Consider the following 16,242-nt stretch of genomic DNA (forward strand, 5'->3'; position numbering starts at 1 on the left):
ATCAAAGAGATCTCACCCGAGCAAACCTGAAACACTGTGACGCTGTGCAGCACCCAAGCTTTAGGTGGGTGAGGGGCTGCATCCCAGTGGGGCAGTGATGGGGCAGAGCCACACAGGGGGAGGCAGAGACCAGTCCCTGCTCAGATCCCACATCCCACGTCACAGGAAGCTCCAGGCTGTGGCGTATGTTTTGCTGCTCTGAAAGGGAATGGAAAAAGGGTCCAAATTTTCCACTTAGCAAAGTTCTGGGTGGGAATCCTTTTTGGTCTCGTCAAAGTGTCACTGTCAGATGAAAACAGAACATTTGTTATGGTTAAAAGATTATTTTTTTTTAAGCTTACACTGAAATGAATTTTTTCGGGAACAAAAGTCACTGCTACCCACCAGCCGATAACTGCTCTGGAAGCTGTGGAAATTTTGACGTTAGCCACAGCCTTTAAATCAACAGCAAGACTTCTCCTATGCACTTTTATTTTTATGGAAGTGACATTTTTCACTGAAAATAACCTCACTTGAATGAAGCATTTCTACCTGACTCTTCTAAATACTGACCCAGGGCCTGATATATCATTAAAAGGAAACCCTGTGGGCTTCCTGAAGCACCCCCAACAGCAGCTTGGCCCTTCCAATTTGATTACCTGAGCTCACCCCAGCAAAACTACTTTTTTTTTCCCCCCCGTGCAAGCTTAGAGAAGAGAAAACAAAATCCAGAAGCTGCTGGGGCCGGGGCCAGCTGCGGCGGGACAGACGGCATTGGTTACGGGGCTGGCGGGGGTCCAGCTCCCGGCGCTATATAGGAGGGAGCTGGGCTGCAGACAGAGCCACTGCTGCCTGCTTTAGCCATCGCTCACACTCTTCTCGTGGCCGAGGATAACTACAGCCTGCCAAGATGTGCAAAGGATTAGCAGCGCTGCCCCACACGTGCCTGGAGAGGTGAGAGCGGGCAGCTGGCGCGGGGATGCTGGGGCGCCTGCCGCCCTGCAGGGCTCTGCCAGGGGAGGCTGGGCACAGAGAGGCTCTTCCCCAGCACATCCCCATGATGGACACCTTTTAGGGAGTCTGGGATCACCCAGCTCTGAACTGGGAGGGAAGGGAGGCTTGCTGGCAAGGGGGGGCTCAGTGGGATGCTGTGGGTGGCTGGGACCCTCTGGAAACCCACTCCTCAACCTCAATGCGTAGGAGCGCGTTACCCTCAGGCTTTAATGTTTACAAAGCATGGGAGGGAGGAAAAAAGCAGGAAAGTGGGTTGCCTTTCTGAGATGAACCCAGCCCTGGCTCCCAAGTGCCTCAAAATCCTCTTTAAGTGCCTGCATCTCCCTCTCATGCAGATTAATCAGCCCTGGTCCGCCCTGCAGGGCTCTGCCAGGGGAGGCTGGGCACAGAGAGGCTCTTCCCCAGCACATCCCCATGATGGACACCTTTTAGGGAGTCTGGGATCACCCAGCTCTGAACTGGGAGGGAAGGGAGGCTTGCTGGCAAGGGGGGGCTCAGTGGGATGCTGTGGGTGGCTGGGACCCTCTGGAAACCCACTCCTCAACCTCAATGCGTAGGAGCGCGTTACCCTCAGGCTTTAATGTTTACAAAGCATGGGAGGGAGGAAAAAAGCAGGAAAGTGGGTTGCCTTTCTGAGATGAACCCAGCCCTGGCTCCCAAGTGCCTCAAAATCCTCTTTAAGTGCCTGCATCTCCCTCTCATGCAGATTAATCAGCCCTGGTCCCTTTCACGATGCTCGGCTCTGTGCAGAATATCTGCTCTACCCAGCTCATGGCACCCATCCTCATCTTCATCCCCCTCCACCCCAGCACTCATCTTGAAACCTGCCCAAGGTGATGGTGGTGCTTTTCCCAAGCTGCTCTCACCCCTTGGCAACCCAGGCAAGCTCCAGCCCTTTCCATGCTGATCAAAACCTGCCCCCTGATCCCCAAGCTGCTCTCACCCCTTGGGAGCCCAGGCAAGCTCCAGCCCTTTCCATGCTGATCAAAACCTGCCCCCTGATCCCCTCCTGAGGAACTGGAGGGGCTTTGGAGGGGAACCCGTGAGAAGCAGAGATGCAAGGGGGGGCCATAGCATGAGGCTGAGCTCTCCCTGCAGCAAGAGCACGATCGATCCTTCACCTGAGGAGGAAACTTTGATAAAAGACTTTACAGATGAATTACCCAGTGAGGATTTCCTCGCAGCTGTGAGCCCCAGTACTGTTTTCAGATGAGAGTGAGGGTGGCATTCACTGTGCTGGGGGGATCTTGGCCAAAGTCTTTCTTCATCAGGTAAAGCTGATGCTGCTTGCCTGAAAGCAAGCCAAATTCCCACCACAGGCGTGAACAGGAGCGTGGGCCTGTGACAATTTCTTTGCTTGAACTGTGGCCCTTTGGCCACCCTCGTGCCCCGTGGTCACCTTGCGTGGTCTCCTGCAGCCTCCTGTGCCGTGGGCAGCACTCTTCCAGATGTGGGTGAACCACACCTTTCTGCTCTGCTATTATCTTTGTTCTCACTCTTATGCTACTTTCTAATACTACAATTGTTTTTTTCACTGCTGCTGTGCTGATGCTTTCACTGACCTCTGTTACATCTTCAAAGCCTCACTCTTGGAAGGCCATTTAGCTTATTTTATACATGGAGTTAGGGCTGGGTTTGTGCTGTGCGCATCATTTTGTATTGCTCTATGAGGAATCTCGACAGCTGCTTCATTGCCAGTCTCACGAGACCCTCCTGCAGTTCCTCACAGCTGGTCCCCAGGTGCTGTACCCGGGTAACACAGTATCTGCTGCTGGCCCCTTCTCCCCATGCGTGTGACATGTTTAACAGCATGGTCCCACGCCTGCGTTCCCCCAGGACCATCCTCACTGAGGAAAACACACCATGTTCCCTACATGTTGTGTGCTACCTTTCCCGTGCTGTTCCCCACACTGTCATCCATGAGACAACCTTCCCCTCTGCAGCTGCCTGGGGTCTGGAGAGCCCATCCAAGGTCTCCTGCAGACCCAAGGGGCTGGTACCCCCCGACTCTCCCCCAGGCACATGCTCGCTGGCCTCTTCAGAAAGGGCCGATAGGTTTGAAGGAATCTCTGCCTACTGCCAGAGCTGCTTTGACTGCTCTCCAATAGACCATATTTGTCCATGTGTCCACCACGGCTGTCTGATACAGCTGCTGCTGACATGTCCATACAGTGTCACACTTGCAGCTTTATGGCTCCTCGAATCCCTCCTGGAGCATTTTTCCCTGCAAGGAGCATTCCCTCCGGCACCTCTCTGCCCTCAGGCACAGTGGCAGCTTTAGCTTTCAGCTACAGCTTTAACTTCTTCAAGCTTCTTTTTTTGTTTTGTTTTGTTTTTAAAGCTGGAGTCTCTCCTGGCCCTCCCCAGCTGCCTTCTTGCTCTTGATGTGTTTGACAGAGCCCGTATTTTCTTTTAATGCTTTTTGGAAGCTGTTTCTCAGACTTTTTCTTGGCTTGCTTCCACATGTTCTCACACTTAACCTTCCACAGTTTATGGTCTTCTTGCTTTTTCTCACCCAGACAAGGCTGAGGGGGGTTTCGAAGGGTGCCTTTTTGTTTATAACTGCCTATTTTACCCTGCTGTTTAGCCTTTGCTGAAGTCTTGCTTGAAAACTTGTCATACATCTGCTAAGGGACGCCAGGATAATGTCTTTAAATAGTCCTTCCCTCCCACCAGCCTGCAAGTGCTCAGCTCTCTGGCTGTCCTTTCTTGCTTCCTTTCAACAAGCCTCCTCATCTCTGCAGTCTCCCCATATTTCATGAAGGCCCCGCAGCTGAGGGCTTGCTTGGGATGGGGAGGTTCTTACTGCTGTCCCCTACACTGGAACCTGTGGGGCTTCAGCCGTGTAGACAGCCACTGATGGTCCATCAACAGCCCCATGGGATGGAGCAGGGATGGAGCCATCCAGGGAGCCCCACTGGGACCAGCAGGCAGTGGGGCTGCAATATAGGTCCGACATTGAGCCAGGAGACCAGGCTGGGGAGAAGCCCACCTACAGCAGAGCCAAAGGGAAGGTAGCCCCAGGCCTGAGCTGAAATGGAGCCCCCAGCCGCGGGCAGGGTGTGGAGCTCAGCTGGGGCTGCTCAGGGCCATTAAGGCCCATTAGTGCCCTTTGAGCCCCACAGATGTTGACCATAAGTCACTGTCAGAGGGTGGGAATTGGAGAGCAAGATTTTCAGCCAGGTCTGAGCATTACCCAGGACTCTGCTTGCTGCTGCCTGAAGCTGCCATCAATTGCATCCAGATCTTGCACACATGTTCACCCCACTTGCACCAGGGTAGTGGGGTTCCCCAGGCCTCCCCTCAGACAATGACAGAGTTGTGGTCCTATCTTACGACAGCTAAAGGAGGTAGGGTGTTAGATTTGGTTCTCGGTGCCCCTGTTCCCAGCACAGCCCATGTTTTCTCCCTGCCTGTTTGGGGACCCCCTGCTATTCACCATCCTCACTTCGGAGGTGGGCGAGCCCCTTTCCCCTTGCTCTTCACCCCTGCTTCTGCCAGGTGAAACTGCCAGGATTGGGCACTTGGTCTGATCACCTGGAGGGGACCCTCCCTGGTGCATAGCATCAAGCACTGGCAGGGTGTCAGCCACAGCATCATCCCCAGTTCTGCCCTCCTGAGTGTGGGATGGTGGCAGGGAGAGGGACCAGGTGGCAGCTGGCATTTCTGCTCAGCCCCTCTTTGAGAGATGCTCCCTGAGCCCATGAATCCCCTCCCTGCCAGGAGTAGTGGCCACAAGCACAGACGTCAGGAAAACCAGAGCCAAGGGGAAGCTCACCAGCTTTCCTGGGGCACCCTCTGCACCCACCCGTTGTTTCAGTGCTAAATGGGGCTGGAGCTCCTGCTGCTTTTGCCCACTCCTGGGGTCCCAGCATGGCATTGCCAGCCTGGGGTGCCAAGGGGCCTGAGGATTGCAGGAGAGCCAGCCCCAGGCTCTGGGCATCAGGAGCCAGCTCCATCTTGGAGACCATATCCACATTTTGTTTATTTATTAGAGGGAGTATAATGAACTGTGCACAGCAGCATCCCTGTCCTAGAGACACCTCAGTGCAGGGAGCGTGGGGACCTCATCACCCTTCACCTAAGGTCCTGGTCTTTCCAGGCAAGATTCAACTTTTCTTGGAAGCATGAGCAACGGAAGCTGTCCCTGTAACTGCTGACATTTTCCATGAAAACAGTTGGATTTCTGGGTCTGCTCTGCCCCGTGCTGGACACCCGCTGCGGGTGGTCCATGCAGAGCCAGGCTGGGCTGATCACTCCAGCTGGCTCCTACACTGACCGGTGGGGACTTTGCCGTCCCCTGCCCACTCCTGTCCAAGGGTGGCTGTTGGGGGCAGGTTCCTGCAGCAGAAGTGGGGGGATCAGCTGGCAGGGGAGCAGAGCCCACGCCAGGTCGCAAAAAGTCACCCACGAGGTGGAAAACCAGTGCTGACCAGTGGGGACCTTGCCATCCCCTGCCCTCTCCTGTCCAAGGGTGGCTGTTGGGGACAGGTTCCTGCAGCAAAAGTGGGGGGTGTCAGCTGGCAGGGGAGCAGAGCCCACGCCAGGTCGCAAAAAGTCACCCACGAGGTGGAAAACCAAAACACAGAGGCAGTTTTATAGGGAGGGGAAAAAATTGAAGGAATGGAAATTAAAGAGCAGACATAGCAAGGGAGGAATGGGCCACAGAGGGCTTGTGAAAATAAACAGTGGAGAGAAGCACAGCGAGCACTGAGGCTGGGGAGCTGCAGCCTGGCTTCAAGGTCCACACGGTGGTGAAGGCACCGAGCCCAGCCCACCTGTGGGGCAGCAGTGGGTCCCCTTGTTCTCATCCACCCCCCGTGCCAGTGAGCCTGGACATCACCAAATGCTGCTGTGCCAGGGAAGAATCCTGCCCTGCAAAGGTGGGGTTGGGACGGTGGTGTGTCCTTTCCCCCCGCTTTGTTCAGCCTTACCCAGCACACCTGCGTTTTCTCTGCAAAAGCTGGGCTTGCTCTCCCTACCAACAGTGACCTGCAGCAGAGGGGAACCTCCTTGGTGGCTTTGGATGCTCAGGGCCAAATTGCAAGTCACACTGAACAAATGGTACATAACTGGAGACAGCTAGACCTGTTGTCAAGCCCCAGGACCCCTCTTGTCTATGTACCCTCCAAAAGGATGAAGGGTGAAAGATGGAGGATGAAACTCCTTTGCTAGTCTGACCACTTCATCTCCTGAAACCCTTCTTCCCCCTCTACCCAGGGAAAGCAGGACCTAGGAGTTACCCATTTGCAGGACCCTTCCCATTGCAGACTTAAGGCATATGTATTCCTATATATTACTTAGGAGTGCTCAGAGAAACAGCGAGCACTGGCAGAAGGTGTGATGGGCTGCTGGCAACTCACATTGCTGGTGGTCCCCAAGAGAGCAATAGAAAAATAATATAATCCTAGTAAAAGTCCCTAGAAAGGAGGAAGCCCCCAGCCACGAGTGCTTGGGAGGGTCAGAGGCAGGCACAGAGCACACCAAGGAGTGTTTCACCCTGATTTTGGGCAAGTATAGCGGTGCGTGCTGACCTGTGTGTTAGCAACAGCATCCCCCGGGACAGGGAGGATTTTGGGTGCGTGGTGTGAGGGTGCTCGGCAGCAGAGCCCTGGGCTCAGGGGCTGCACTGTGCATCACAGGAGGCAGAGCAGAAACCTCAAAAAGCTCAGGGCACATGATGAGGACCGCTTCCTGCTCCCTCTGGCTGCAGACCAGGACCTGGGGAGGGCACCCCACTCTGGAGGCCACCGGTGCTTTGGGGCTGGTGGGTGCAATGCAGATGGGGCTCGGTGTGGGGCAGGCACCCACCGTGCAGCCCAGCACAGCACCCTGCACAGCCTCCTCTCCAAGGGAGAGCCTTCATCTCCTGGCCAGCGTTTCCTCAGGGCACATCACTATAGAAACTGAGTGCTGCACACACATCCCCTAATTCATCCTGGGAGCAGCCTGCCAGCTCCACTGATACAATTATCCCAGCCACAGATGGGGACAAAGCAAAGAGATGGAGATCAAGAGCTGCCGCTAATTCCGAGTGCTCCAGCTTGAAATGCCTCAACCAGACGTCTTTACAGCATTAGGGTCCATTAGCCTGTGTGTAATTAATTACACAGCTTTGTACCTCCCCAGCAGCCCTGCTGGGGTCGGTGCGGGCGCAGGGCAGGGAACATCCCCGCTGCCCCATCCCTCCGCCTGACCCACTGCTGCTCCTTCCCTCCCACAGGGCCAAGGAGATCAAGACCAAGTTGGGCACACTGCTCCAGAAGCCCGACTCAGCCATCGACTTCATCATCCCCTACCCGGAGAAGCCGGAGAAGCCACCCAAGGCCCAGAAGTGAGTACTGTGCCGGGGCAGGCCGTGTGGGCGCTTGTGCCCGGCCGGAGGGGTGGACACGGGGCCCTTTTGGGATGCAGAGGAGCTGAAGCCCCTGCTGTGGGATGCAGTGTGGGCACGCAGGGCTTCACGTGGCAGGCGGCTCGTGGCACACTCCCCATGACCCGCCGGCTAGGTATGGGCTCTGAGAGTTACGTCAAGGCAGCACAAGACGTGTCAGGCAATACAGCTTTATGGGAACCAGATTTCTCATGGAAACTCAATTTACTTTTGATGAGATTTCACATTCATTCAATAAAGGTTTTGCCAGAGGCATACGGCACTTAGACTTCTCTGAGTCACCTGCCTCAGCCCAGAGGTGACAGCCTCGCATGGCCTGGCGGCTCCAGGGCAGCAGAGTGTCCCTGAGCTGGGTGCGTGGCCCTACGGTGTACCATCTGCCTCTGGGCAGCTCTGCAATGATGGCACCATCTCACCTTACTGCCTTTGACCTGAACCTCTGCTCTCCAGCACTCAGCTGGGCTAATGACAAAGCAAAGCAGAGGAGAAGCTAAAGAGGTTGATGGGCTGTGCTGCAGGAGTCACAGCTCAAAGGAGACAAAATAAACCTTTAAAAAGAAATGTTAGCTCAAATCTAAAGCAGGATGGCTTCCTGGACATAGATGCCTCACTCAGGGCATCTCCAGCCCAGCCAAGTACCCAAGCCACTGCCCAGCCAATCTTCTGCCACCCCTCAGCCCTGCTGCTATCAGATACGGGTTGATTCTCCTGGGGACACCTGCCCCTGCCCCAAGGACTTGCTCCCTGTCCTTGAGCTGCACCCAGACACAGAGAGTGCTGGAGGACCCAGGTCTGACAGCACCCGGGATATCTAACCTGACTGGCCCAGCCAGCCTTGCTCATGGCACCACAAACAAAGGTTCATCTCAGAGGGCTTGAGTGGCCCTGTCACAACTAAAACCAGGAGAGGTGCATGCACGCTCTTCACAAGGCCAGGCTTCTATCTCCCCTTCAAAACTCACAATGTTTTGTTTTACACCAGCCCCTCTCCCCACGTTCCCCTCCAGCCCAAGGCAGCATTACTCTCAACCACCAACCATCTACCACGGGATTGCTAAAAGCCAAAAACAAACCCAAAACCCAATCCCAACGGGCAGACGAATATCCAGCTCACCTTGACGTGAGCCTGCAGAGACCTGTGGTGACTTTGTTGGCTGCAGTGGGGGGGGACACTTGCCAGTGTGGTGCCTGCCCATTTCACACTTGGTTGCTGCCATGCCCCGGGTGCCTCTGCAAAGGAGACACATTTGTCCCCATTAGCCATCCCTGCCAAAAGCCAGAGAACATCTTCAGTCCCCACTGGCTGGAGGAGCTGTTTTCTCCTGCACCTCACCGTCGCGCAGCCTCGGTATCACTCACCCATCAGCATCTCACTGGCAGTTAATATCATCCCTGGGACATTCAGCTAATGGAAAAGTGAATTTGATAGTTTCCAGGAAATCTGGATTGTGTTGGGTCACTGCAGTGATGCTCCTCCTCACTGGGGGTGGGGAGGCATCTAGGAGGAACTTTTGATCCAGGGAGAGCTTTTGATCCTTGATAGCAAGTGCAAATGCAATTTGAGGTCCAGAAAGCAAATGCTCAGAGCCCCCATCATGGTCTTTACTGCTGGGTGTTGGTGGTTTGATGACAAGTGAAGGCTAGATACCCAACCTGAGCAAGCCTTGGGTTTCTGCCGTTCTCCTTTCACCCTTGGAGCCACCCTGGGTGTGGGCATCTGGGTAGGATCACCTGCACTTACCCCAGCCCCACCACTGAAGCACCAAAGCCCCCAGGACCAGCAGGTTGTCCTGCCCACTGCTCCCTCCCCATATGGATGCTCTGCTCACCCAGAGGGTGCAGCAGCAGGACCAAGCATGGCCAGGAGGTCAAGGGAGGCGATTCTGCCCCCCTATTTGGCTCTGGTGAGACCCCACCTGGAGTACTGCATCCAGCTCTGGAGTCCTCAACACAGAAAGGACATGGACCTGTGAGAACAGGTCCAAAGGAGGGCCACAAAGATGATCAGAGGGCTGGAACACCTCACCTATGAAGACAGGCTGAGCGAGTGGGGGTTGTTCAGCCTAAAGAAGAGGTGGCTCCAAGGAGACCTGTAGGTCACGAAGGCTGTTACAAGGAGAGATGGGCAGGGACTCTTTATGAGGGGGTATAGTGAAAGGATGGTTTTAAACTGAAAGAGGGGAGATTTAGATTAGATATTAGGAAGAATTTCTTCAGTGTGAGGGTGGTGAGACACTGGAACAGGTTGCCCAGAGAAGCTGTGGATGCTCCATCCCTGGAAATATTCAAGACCAGGCTGGATGGGGCTTTGAGCAACTTGGTCAAGTGGGAGGTGTCCCTGCCCATGGCAGGGGGCTAGGAAATGAATTATCTTTAAGGTTCCTTCCAACCCAAACCATTCCATGATTCTATGAAAACCAGCCTGAGCTGCAGGGCTGTCTGTGGGGAGTGAGTGCTCTGTGGTGGTGTTTGAAGGGCTTCCTTTCTCCCCCAGCACCAGGCATCAGCTGTGGTGGGCAGCAGGTTGGGCAGGAGCCCCGTGCTTTAGGGCAGCTCAGCCAAACTCTTCGTGGCTTAAAAAAAACCCAAAACCACACACAAGAACCCCACAACCCTCATTAGTCTCATTACAAAAACAGCATTCAAAGAGGGAAAAAAACAACCAAAGAGGAAAAGCCACACACATGGAAAACATGGAAGGTTTTCACTGGGGAGGGAGGGAGCCGGGGCTGGAGTCCTGCCCCACCACGGGGCGTGGGAATGGGGCAGGCGGGCTGTGGGAGTCACGGGGCGCTGACCCCAGCCCCGGCAGCGCAGGGCTGGCAGGATCCGGCCCCGCCACCTCTCTCCGGCAGCGAGCATCCTGCTCCATCCCATAGGGATGCTTCCCAGCTGCCTGCGGAGCCCCGGCTCTGCCCTCCTGTACACAGGAGCTGGGGCAAGGAGGGGACCCACGGCTGCAGAGGGGACTCGCTTTGTGGTTCTGCCACGTCTCTGCTCAAAACACGGGGGAAATACCCAGCCCTCAGCTCTCCTCAGGAGGGGTTACTCATGCTGCCATGGAGCTCGACCACCGTCCCTGCTCTGCAACAATCTCCACAGCTCATTACTCCATTTTCCCCTCTCCATTTTTAAAGAAATTATTCAAAAAACTTGGAGCCCAGACCAGGGCTGTGGGGTGAGCACAGACTATCTGGGCTTTCTTTACTCCCTTCAGGCCGTCACCGGAGGAGGCTCTGCAGTGGCGCGATTCCCTGGAGAAGCTCCTGCAAAACCCCTGTAAGTTCACATCTCCCAATCCCATGTCCCTCACCCCACCGGTGCTCAGCAAGAGCTCCTTTTCCCCCCCGGGACACCCAGTGCTCAGCAAGGGCCAATTTCCCCCACAGATGGGCTCGCCAGCTTCCGCAGCTTCCTGCGCTCCGAGTTCAGCGAGGAGAACGTTGAGTTTTGGGTGGCCTGTGAGGACTACAAAAAAACCAAGTCCCCCATGAAGATGGCAGAGAAGGCCAAGAAGATCTATGAGGAGTTCATCGAGACTGAGGCACCCAAAGAGGTCAGTGGCCGTGGGCAAGGGATGGTGCCAGGAGGGATGAGGCTACTGCCCAGGTGGCCTCCATCCCAAAGGAGAGTGATGGCTGCAGGTCCCCCTGTACCATGGGGGTACCAGCAGCTCAGAGGGCTGTACTTTAGTGAGGGGCAGCCCCATCCCCACAGGCTGCACTCCCTCCCTTCGCAGCTCCTGTTCACATGCTCAGCCTCTGCTGGGCTGCCTCATACCACAGGCACCTCCAGCACATGCCCATCCCCTTCTCCCCACAGAGGGCTTACATTAATCATAAGGGACAACAAGCTGTGGTAGCCCTCACTCCAGAGTTACCTTTGCTGCAGGATTACAGATTTGCCACCAATAACTCCCCCAGAGAAGTGAACCTGCTTCAGTCCCTCCCCATGAGCTCTGCATAGCTGTTGGTGGCACAGAGAAGCAAGGGGAAATGCCACCACCCACCCCTTCCAAAAGCAGGGTCCCCATCCCTCTTACGCTCCCATCACAGGTGAACATCGACCACTTCACCAAGGCTGTGACCATGAAGAACCTGGTGGAGCCATCGCCAACCAGCTTTGACATGGCCCAGAAGAGGATCTTTGCCCTGATGGAGAAAGACTCCCTGCCCAGATTTGTGCGGTCGGAGTTTTATCAGGAGTTAATCAAGTAGCAATGTGGCAGGGCTGTGCGAGGCATTCCCCGCGGGCGGTCCCACTGCTTCTGTCTTAACACCTGCCCCTTCTCCTGCAGCTGCTTTGCTTTCTTGATACCTGCCTAAAAGAGCACCCAGGAGTGTTGCTAAACATCTCCCCCCGTGCTTTGGACTGTCAGATGGCCCACTGTTTCCTCTCTTACAGTCTCTTTCCTCTCCCACAAAATTAGCAGAAACCCCTGGTGATCCTCCCTGGGTTTGGGACCCACAAGGGTGGTGGAGCAGCCCCAGCCCTGCAGTGACCGGGAGGCACTCGGGCAGCTGGTGCACCCTTGGCGCTGTGGGGCTCAGAGGTCCTTAGGACTTCTTAGGACATGACACTTTTTCTCCCAGTTTTGCCCATATCACTGGTTTGGCCCAGGCTCTCCCCCTCCTCCCAGCTTCCTGGGGTGTCGCGGAGGCTGCACGGGGTACCCAAGGGGTTCCTGCTGGCCAAGTCCAGGGCACCTGCAGCCCTGGGGTGCAGGGTGGGTCATGTCCACCCCGCGATTGGCATCACCTCGTCTTCAGGAAGCAGCCCACCAGCAGGCACAGGGAGGGGCGCAGGGCAGGGATGGTGGTGGGGCAGGGAGAGGGCTGCAGGGCAGAGCTGGGAGCTCCATGGCCGTGTGCTCCGGGGTGCAGCTGGTGGGCACGAGGGGTGGGCAGCGCCGCTTCCCCAGGGACTCCGCTTGGAGAGACCCACCAGACACCCTGTTTGCTTCACACTGAAGACAGCAAAGAGGATAAAACAAGATCCGTTTGTTCAAACCACCGGGGCTGTTTAGCCACCCAGACCTCTCGCTCGCTCCGACCCCGCGCACGACGTCCTGAGCTCACAGCCTGCAGCCTCTGCCCGTGTCCCCAGAGCCTTCGCGCAGCCCTGAGCGATGCTGGTGGCTGGTGCTGTGCTTGGATTGCAGCTTCGGGGGCGCTGCCACCCTGGTTTCATGCTCCAGTTGCTTCTCTCTGCAGTAGGCACGCCAAAGAGACACTTCTGCACAAACCCAATCGAGGGGCATCGATTAGAGAAGGGAGGAAAATCACGCTGGGGGGAAAAAAACCCCCACTGCTAATTGCAACTGTTCAGATCCAGTTAAAAGAAACCCAAGCAACCCAAAACCCAAACACAAAACCATCATTGGAAATACGAAAAATAAACCCTCTGTCTTCTTGAACAGACGGCAAACTCTGCTGAGTTTGTGTAGCCTGCATCTCTCTCCTGTCTCCTCCCATCTGCCCAGGACATGCGGTTCCACAAGGCTGTCTCCTAAAAAGCCCAGCTCTTTTCACACAATCCAAAGCCAGCCTACAGTTCGCTACCAGAAGAAATCACATCTGAGGATGGGGCAAGGGCATAGGTGGAAGGCTGTGGGGGTCTCGTTTCAGCCTCGCAGCCAATGTGAGGAACCCCCTGCTCCGCGGGGCCTGGCTGTTTCACCCCTGCGATGGTTCCCTGGTGCAGCATCTGCAGGGCCAGGGATCAACCTGCCCCACCAACAACCCCACAGATGCCAGCAGAATTCCAAGCCAGCGTGCTGCCAGCAGGCAGCTGGGACCAGCCAGCCCCCCCGCAGGATGCTCCACCTCGACTGCGAGTCACGAGACTCCGTGCAAAACGCAATAACGTAAAACAACGGGTTTGCCAGCCTCTGCAAGACTTCCAAAATCTGATCAAAACCCAACCAGCCCCAAATATTTACGCATCGTCACTATGGTGATGAAGAAAAGTACATCCCGAGCTGCAGGAAGTGGGCTGCGTTTTCCAGGCAGGGATGGGGAGGCAGGGATAGGATGGAGGCCACTGCAAACATGATTGGTTTTTGTTTCTCTGGAGCCAATGGCCCGGGAAGTTCAGTGCTGGAGCGGCAGGGGGTGATGCTCGCACGGCCTTCCCCCAGGGTGAGTGCTGGGGTGGCCCCAAAGAGCCACAAAGGAGCCCACAAGTGGTCCCATCAAAAGGGCACAGGATCCCCCCAGCAGCACCCACTGGCCAAAGCTGGTGGGCGACGAGGGGGAGGCAGAAGCGGGGCTGGGAGTGGAAGTGGGGGCTTGGCCAACCCTTCTGCCACCGGCTGCTCCCACTGCCTCTGCCCACACACCCTCCTGACGTCTCCACGAACTGGTGTCAAGATAACTGGGGTTCAGCATGTTCAAGCTCCCTGTTCATGGTATGACTCATAGAAATGCAAAACCAAACAGGCTTCCCTGCAGAAAGACCCAGATCTTTCATTTCTACTTAATCCTTTGGCAGCTATTTCCAGATACTCTCACATGATTCACAGTTAAATGCCAATGCCGGGATGCTGCTGGAGGCTGGCTTGTGACGTGCCATCAAAACCAGAGATGGCCCTGGCTGCGACAGCGACAGCAGGGAGAAGGTGTCTGGGTTTGTACGTGCCGAAAAGAAAGGTGGAGGCTGGATTCAGGAGAGGTGAAAGGGCTCCATTGGAAATCCCTCCTCAGCTCGATTTCTGCTGAAGCGCTGGAAGCCGGCTTTAGGGGGTGATTGAACAGGTGCCAGGGAGCTACCAGGTGGCCATAAAATGTGGCCCCTGAAGTGTTTTGGAGCTCTTGGGAAGTTGTGTTTGTGTAGAAGGGTCGTTTGGCTAATTACTCAGGCAGGCTCACCCCAGAAACGCGGCAATGCCTGTGTCCGCCCCACAGCCCAGCTTTCCACAGGCCCAGAGGTATTTAGTGTCGGGCTCATACCAACCGTCATATCTCTGGTAGGAAATACTTCATGTATTTTATCACTCCTGCTCTCATGACATTTGCCATACGTATGAGCACTGTACACACAACATTGTAATGCTGTATCCCTATAGTCATATATAAGTACACACATATACATATATACATACTCCTAATGTGGGCGTCTGGATCCTCAGTGAGTCAGAGTCCAAAAGCAGGGTTTCTGGATATCGTGCTTGGGGTTCATCACAGAGATGAGCGTGCGTGGGTTTAGTGTGGTCCCAGACCCCGTTGAGGGAAACCTTGGTCACCTACCCAAGTGAACGTGAAGGTGCATTTTCCAAAACATCCTCTGAACTCACCCTGTGCCCGTGGCCCCTGGGTGCCCACAGCTCTGGTGTGTCCTGGCACCCGAGCTGGTGCAGGAGGCAGGTCTCGTGCTCTCTGAGGGACCCCCAACCTCTGCCGTGGGGCAAGGCAACCCCATGCTGCAGCCGGGATCCCGGGCACCAGGCGCTGCCTCCACACCTCCTCGGTCCCGCTCCCCACCACAGGGACACACAGAGAAGGGCTCCCTGCAGCCACATCCCTCGGATTAACTCTAGAGGATGGTTTGTGGTGTGTTTTCTGGTTACTTCAGTGATCTGGACCCTCGCACCTCACCAGCTGTGGTGTGGATCACCCAGCTCTCCCCAGCATGCTGAGGAAGGGCTCTGCTGGTACTGCCTGTCCCAACCTTGGGGACTGCCAAAGCCTGTGAGGCAGTGGCGGGAGCTGCCTGCTGCCCACAGGGGGCTGAGGGTCTCCAGGGCTTCTCTCAGTCCTTTGTCACTCCCTGGAGGGTGCCGAGTGTGGCCAAGGGTCGGAGCAAAGTCAGGAGGGGAGATCAGCTCCTCACACCCGTGAGCAGCAGGTTTTCAGTCAAGTGCTGTGGCCAAGGGTCGGAGCAAGGTCAGGAGGGGAGATCGGCTCCTCACACCCGTGAGCAGCAGGTTTTCAGTCTGATGTTCTCCGTGTGATTTCCACTAGAGATCTTCACACGAGGAAGACGTGGGGTGCTGGTGTGCACTGAGGAACTGGTTGTATTACTCCATATTCTTGTACCACTCAGTAATCCACACATAAACATGTATTTCTGCTACTGTCTCAATGGACTATTGATTTTGTCTCTTTGCACTGAAGGTGCGGCGTTTCCTTACCCTCTACTAGGGCACTCCAAAAACTTCTGCCCAAAAGCCCTGGCAAGACCAAAGGGCTCCGAGAGCTTCTTTCTGCTGCAACAGATGTGGTGGTTTCTCAGGAAACTGAAAAGGGAATAAAACTATGACCCCAGGAGGCTGGTCCAGAGGAAGCTCCCCAGCACCAGCATGGCACGGGCACCCCCAGCCCAACCTTGGGGACTGCCAAAGCCTGCGAGGCAGTGGCGGGAGCTGCCTGCTGCCCACGGGGGGCTGAGGGTCTCCAGGGCTTCTCTCAGTCCTTTGTCACTCCCTGGAGGGTGCCGAGTGTGGCCAAGGGTCGGAGCAAAGTCAGGAGGGGAGATCAGCTCCTCACACCCGTGAGCAGCAGGTTTTCAGTCTGATGTTCTCCGTGTGATTTCCACTAGAGATCTTCACACGAGGAAGACGTGGGGTGCTGGTGTGCACTGAGGAACTGGTTGTGTTACTCCATATTCTTGTACCACTCAGTAATCCACACATAAACATGTATTTCTGCTACTGTCTCGATGGACTATTGATTTTGTCTCTTTGCACTGAAGGTGCGGCGTTTCCTCACCCTCTACTAGGGCACTCCCAAAACTTGTGCCCAAAAGCCCTGGCAAAACCAAAGGGCTCTGAGAGCTTCTTTCTGCTGCAACAGATGTGGTGGTTTCTCAGGAAACTGAAAAGGGAATAAAACTATGACCCCAGGAGGCTGGTCCAG

At 55.5% G+C, this 16,242-nt stretch overlaps 1 protein-coding gene across 1 annotated transcript; it reads left to right on the plus strand.

Annotated features, from left to right (window-relative positions):
• Positions 1-781: 781 nt before the first annotated feature.
• Positions 782-14,495, plus strand: RGS5 (regulator of G-protein signaling 5). The gene is made up of 5 exons (XM_014943509.1): positions 782-933; positions 7,217-7,327; positions 10,605-10,666; positions 10,777-10,943; positions 11,443-14,495. The coding sequence occupies exons 1-5, from the start codon at positions 890-892 to the stop codon at positions 11,602-11,604; spliced, it is 546 nt and encodes a 181-aa protein (XP_014798995.1). The 5' UTR covers positions 782-889; the 3' UTR covers positions 11,605-14,495.
• Positions 14,496-16,242: the final 1,747 nt, after the last annotated feature.

This window comes from Calidris pugnax, unplaced genomic scaffold (assembly GCF_001431845.1).
Source record: "Calidris pugnax isolate Ruff unplaced genomic scaffold, ASM143184v1 scaffold63, whole genome shotgun sequence".
Taxonomy (NCBI): Eukaryota; Metazoa; Chordata; class Aves; order Charadriiformes; family Scolopacidae; genus Calidris; species Calidris pugnax.